This window comes from Mytilus trossulus, chromosome 9 (genome assembly GCF_036588685.1).
Source record: "Mytilus trossulus isolate FHL-02 chromosome 9, PNRI_Mtr1.1.1.hap1, whole genome shotgun sequence".
In the NCBI taxonomy this organism is placed as follows: Eukaryota; Metazoa; Mollusca; class Bivalvia; order Mytilida; family Mytilidae; genus Mytilus; species Mytilus trossulus.
Window position 1 is genome coordinate 77889127 of NC_086381.1, and position 5749 is coordinate 77894875.

The 5749-nt window shown below is 32.2% G+C and overlaps 1 protein-coding gene across 1 annotated transcript; it reads left to right on the plus strand.

The window, feature by feature from the left end:
* The first annotated feature begins 895 nt into the window (after nt 1-895).
* LOC134683437 (RING finger protein 145-like) lies at nt 896-4726 on the plus strand. Its single transcript, XM_063542725.1, has 3 exons — nt 896-1026; nt 1562-1687; nt 2768-4726. Exons 1-3 carry the CDS (start codon nt 1020-1022, stop codon nt 3646-3648), a joined length of 1014 nt encoding a protein of 337 aa, XP_063398795.1. The 5' UTR covers nt 896-1019; the 3' UTR covers nt 3649-4726.
* Nucleotides 4727-5749: the final 1023 nt, after the last annotated feature.

Genomic DNA, 5749 nt, shown 5'->3' on the forward strand with positions numbered 1-5749 from the left:
AATTATCCATACCAATCTAAATAAGGTCATACAAATTTTTACAACATCCATGCACCAAACGTTTTTGCCCGACAAATTCACATAAGAATTTTGTCTTACACTCCGTAATCAATCGGTACATATAGAGGAATTTCGTTGAAGTGTTAATCAATCATGACAACATCAACCTGAAGTGACAACACAACATAACATTTCGAATGTTATGCATCCCACTGTACATGCCGTACAATCGACTGCAAATGATTATATTCAAAACCTTTCTTTTCTCGTAAATAAAGACAACAGTTGTATATCGCTGTTTGAAATTCATAAATCGATAGAGAAAAAACAAATCCGAATAACAAACTAAAACTGAGGGAAACGGATCAAAAGTAGGAGAACTACGAAACAACAGAAACACAATATAAAAATAAACGAACTATAATATATATAAATGGCCATTTTCCTGACTTTGTACAGGGCATTTTAAGAAAAAAATGGTGGTTTGAACTTGGTTTTGTGGCATGCCAAAACTCCCACTTAAATGGCAATGCTAATTATAACATTAAAATGACACCATTACATGCCAGGACTACAATACAAATAACCTCAATACAGTTAATACTAGTATCTAAAACCTCGACAACTCTTTATCATTAATGTGTTTTAATCTCGTTGACTTTTTATATATAATCAAGTAACAAATTCACAACACGATAAGCTGAAATAAATATACCCCTTCAACTCTGTTATATTGTTTATATCTTTATGGTTAATCAGTTTTATTTACAGACGTCATTTAAGTACATTTAAAAACATAGCCTATTTTTAGATTGTATTCACAGTAAACACACTATGCTAAACATAGATGCATAGACCATTACATTAAACCGACAATTAAAATGTTGGACACAGTTTTTTAAAAATCATTAATGGCGAAGGATAGAAATTCCCATTTTCATGTTTAAAACGAAAGTAAAAATATTGAAAGATTGCCACACTTTTGTTAGGTTATTATTGTGTAGCAGAGGTCGCTCAAAATGATAGGTAAGATTGCACCTGCTGTTCAAAATAATGTTTTCGTATTTTGATTATTGTTAAATGTATACCTTTCAGTCTAAGAGTAAATCGTCAAGTGTTTAGTTCAAATTGGACTTTAATGTCAGTCACTTCGTTTACTCCGAGTAGATCGATACGGTAGGTCATTAGTCATTTTGTTATTTGGATTTCTTTTTTTCTTTTTGCTCCTAACATCTCATTTTTTGATTTTTTTCTGTTTTTAGTTCGAATTAAGGGGAATATTAAACGTACAAAACACGTGCTATGTTTGCAAGTCCAAAGCTAGGATTATTGTGTTACGGTGTGGTCCTTAATTGCTGTCTGTCATGTGTTGATTTATTTGTATCATTAACAGTGTTTTTTTCCTTTGGCGCTGTCAGAGTGAGGCACATGTAATCTACTTATCGAGATTGAAGCTGCACGTTATCCTTGGGTTTCCGTTCTCAATTTAAAGTTCTCAAATTATTCAAATGTCATTATCAAATGCATATTTAAATACTTAATTCTTTTTTTGTAAATCTAGGTATAATGAGAGATCACGGAAGTACCATAATTGGAACGTTACAACGATTGCCGTTACTGTTCTTGATGGATGCTCTTCTAAGAATGGATGCAACTCAAATGATATTGACATCCGTTTTATACATGTGTACGTAAAATTATAAATGATGGTACTTTTGGTTATTGCTATAAACACATACACAAATACACAATAAAGTATGGGGGAATATAAATGTGTCAAAAAGACTAATACAACCTAGATACTGAAATACTAATTCAATGATAAAAAAATGAATGTACACAAGACAAAAATCAAACTTATGTATGAATAAGGCATACACTTTATTAATATATAAATTAAATTAAGGCAACAGTAGTATACCGCTGTTCAAAATTCGTAAATCTATCACTATGGACCAAAAACAAACAAAAAACTGGCGACAGAGAAAATGAAAACGTTCTCATTTTGGAAGTGTTGTTTAATACCAATTTGTCAACAAACACTTTCATCGATATTTTAATACCAATTTGTCAACAAACTTATAAGATTGGCAGCAAAATATCAAACGTTATTCACAATGACGAAGGATTCATCGCAAATACTGTTGTATTATCTCCTCGGAATTACGTTTTTAACCATTGCTATTGTCTTAAAAGTGATGAGTTTGATATCTAAATTGGGCGTGTATTTTCCCAGAAGACTAGTGATAATTGGAATTTGTTTTAAGGTAGTTTCTGTCTTAGGTGATACAATGACTGGCGTATTTGCAGCGGAATTTCTTAATCATGTTTGGGTCAGTTTGTATCATGTTGCTTTAATAATTTTAACGTATCACTTATTTAACATAAACATGAGTATTTATCTACTTTTACTTCAAATATCCTACAGGATATACTGGCCGAACACACAATATTTTGTTATTAACCTTATTATTTTTTCTGTTATGGGTAAATTTGATAAAGAACGAGTACTGTGTTTGCTAAAAAATAGAATAACTGAAATCCAACAAGATTATGCGAGCATAATGAAAAACAGAATTGTTTACGTTCTCCTTCCTTATGCAATTGTGTTGACAATTTCTATCCCAATATTGTTATACAGCAATAACATTATCCAAGCTGGGACTATTTTTATGACAACAATTACCATAATGTGTACGACCAATATAGGAACGATTGCCTTTATAACAATGATTACTCACTTCTGTTTTATTTTTTCCAAAAACAGCGATTTGGTTTCTACGTGGGCGTAACTACGGAGTTAATACCTCGGACCTCTTAAAGCCTGCCTTTGTCTTGGTTATCCTATTTGCAATCCAGTCATTTCACAGTGATGTAAACTTTCATGGTATGATCATCATGATGATGTGTTTTGAAATTTTTCTTGTTGCTGGTACTGTTCTAGAAGAAGTACACAAGATCGTTGATTCGTTTTTGATAGAACTTGGAGTATCGGGAGGCGGCATTATAAAGACATGCAAAGCGGTAACAATTATCATTGTATTAATAATATGCCCAATTTGGGTGGTTATGAAATTTTATGAAATTGGATTTGATTTAGGGATACTATGGTTTCTTGTAGCTTCTGCATCCTGGATATCAGTGTGCATTGAGTCAGTAGGGTCCCTGTCAGTTTACCTCTTGTTGGTAATAGATAGCTTTAAATCAGAACCAATTGAAAAGTTGGATGAAATAATGTATGGCGTCCGTGCGGCAATCGGAATAGTGCATATAGGGTTTGGACTTCTTCAAATATGCTTTCTTACGTGGAATATAACCACGATTCAATGGAGCTGGTTTAGTTGTATTATATTAGCTATTCTGGTTTACATTAGTTATGAGCGAGTAACCAACGGATGGAACGAATTTCAAAGGCGTCGAACTGCAGTTTACAGACTTGCATTCCTGCCAAATGCAACACAAGAACAGTTACATCTTTTCAACGATGCTTGTGCCATCTGCCTTCGCAATATGACGTCTGCTATGATTACGCCGTGTAATCACTACTTCCACGAATCATGTTTACAAAAATGGTCATACTTAAAAGAAACCTGTCCAATGTGCAATGCAATAATTAATACTAATTGTTTAGTTAAAAAGGTTGTTTAGAACTTTGTAAAATGTGCAAAGACAAATCATGCAAGTGCATGTGGACACTTGAAGGGAAACAATGAATTTATAACTTGAAAACAGTTTGTTTTATATAATGTAAATGTACCATTACATTTAAGATGACATCACATTAGTTTTACCAATACACAATGATTTATAGCTTGACAATGACAAGATAAGAAAGATGTCTGTTTGTTGAAAATTTACACACTACGACACTTTTCATAACGTCACATATAAATGTTTTTGTTTTCTTTTGAATGTTCGCGAATATGTATGAAAACCGGTATATTTTTTTTGCTTTTTAGGCTGGAAACATATATCGCGTATGCATATAGATATAGGAAGATATGGTGTGAGTGCCATACATGTTTTGTCACCAAATGTGTTATGACGTTTTACCTATCTGTTTTAAATATCTGGTTTGTCGAGACCTCCGATATGTGTTTTCTTAGTTTAAATTAAGTTGAATTTAAAATCTCAATTTACAAAATCTTACTTTAACCTTTAGTTGTGTAATTATTTACGCTTTATAAGAATAGTAATTGGAATAAGTTCAACACGAATCAGTGGATTTAATAAATTAGATGTTAGAAACGAGAAGTCTTATGTACAGTAGTTGTCGTTTGTTTATGTAATTTATACGTCTTTCTCGTTTCTCGTTTTTTTTATATAGATTAGACCGTTGTTTTCCCGTGATTGGTTTTACACTACTAATGTTGGGGCCCTTTATAGTTTGTTGTTCGATGTGAGCCCAGGTTCCGTGCTGAAGGCCGTACATTGACCTATAATTGTTTTTTTTTAATTGATATTGGCACTCACACCGCATCTTTCTTCATCTATGAACAACAATAATATAAAGACAAAATACAAACGTTTACCAAGGTAAAAAGCCTTTTATCAATTTGACATACTCAACAAGGTAGAATCTACCATATAAAACAAAATCGAACTACCTGTTGGTGTTTGCAACAAAAAAGTATACATTTATAGCGTCATATCGATTTGTTGCAAATCAGATATTCATTTTATTATGTCATTTTGTATATATTATTATTATTAACTTTTTGTAACACATTGTTTTTATGTATCAAATAAAATCTTAAAACATATGAGCATTCTAAAATGGCCGCATCGTCTGTAGCAACGTTTGAGTTGAATTTGTTTTAACTCGAAACTCAGTTGGACCTGCTAAAATATTCCTACATATTAATGGGAAGTTGATAATCTTAACAATAGTTATCAATCCACTAAAGAATAATCTTACCAGTAAGAATACTTCCAGAAAGCGGAATATTCCTTTTAAGTAATAAAAGTAATGTACTCTTGATATTTGACCTTTAAAATCAATCAGGGCTTACTAAACATAAAAGATACGCCAATTGTTGTTTGATAAGTTGAAACAAAAAACACATTATGCATTGATTGCACGTACGTTAGTATGTCACCGACGGACGAACAGACTCGTTGCAATGCTCTCTGTAACCTTTCTGTGCAGGGATAAGGAAATTTAGAAACAACAAACTGACCAAAATATATTTATATAGCTTATAAATCTGACAAAATCAAAAGTTGCTTTAATATATTGATGCTTACCAGAAAACAACCCTGGATTTCTGGTATTAACAAAAAGTAAAACCACAAAAATACTGAACTCAGAGGAAAATCAATACGGAAAGTCCATAATCACATGGCAAAATCAAATAACAAGACGCATCAAAAACAAAGAACTGTCATATTCCTGACTTGGTACAGGAATTTTCAAATGTAGAAAATGGTGGATTAAACCTGGTTCTATAGCGCTAACCCTCTCTCTTCAATAACAGTCTTAGTTGACTCTTCACTGGTATGCTGGACTAGTGAGGTATATTGTTAACAGCAGAAAGTGCAATTTGTTGTTGAATAAAATAAATAAAAACAAAATCAAAAGTAATCAATCGACGGTACATGTGATAACTGTCATAATCCTGACTTGGTACAGTTTTATTTTACTCTCTTATGAATAGGTTTTGTTTATCTTGGTATTTAAGCTAACTAAATCTCCTACTTGCAAGCCAGTTGTTTAAAGCTATGTTGTATTGACAATGTTGTCTGAGCA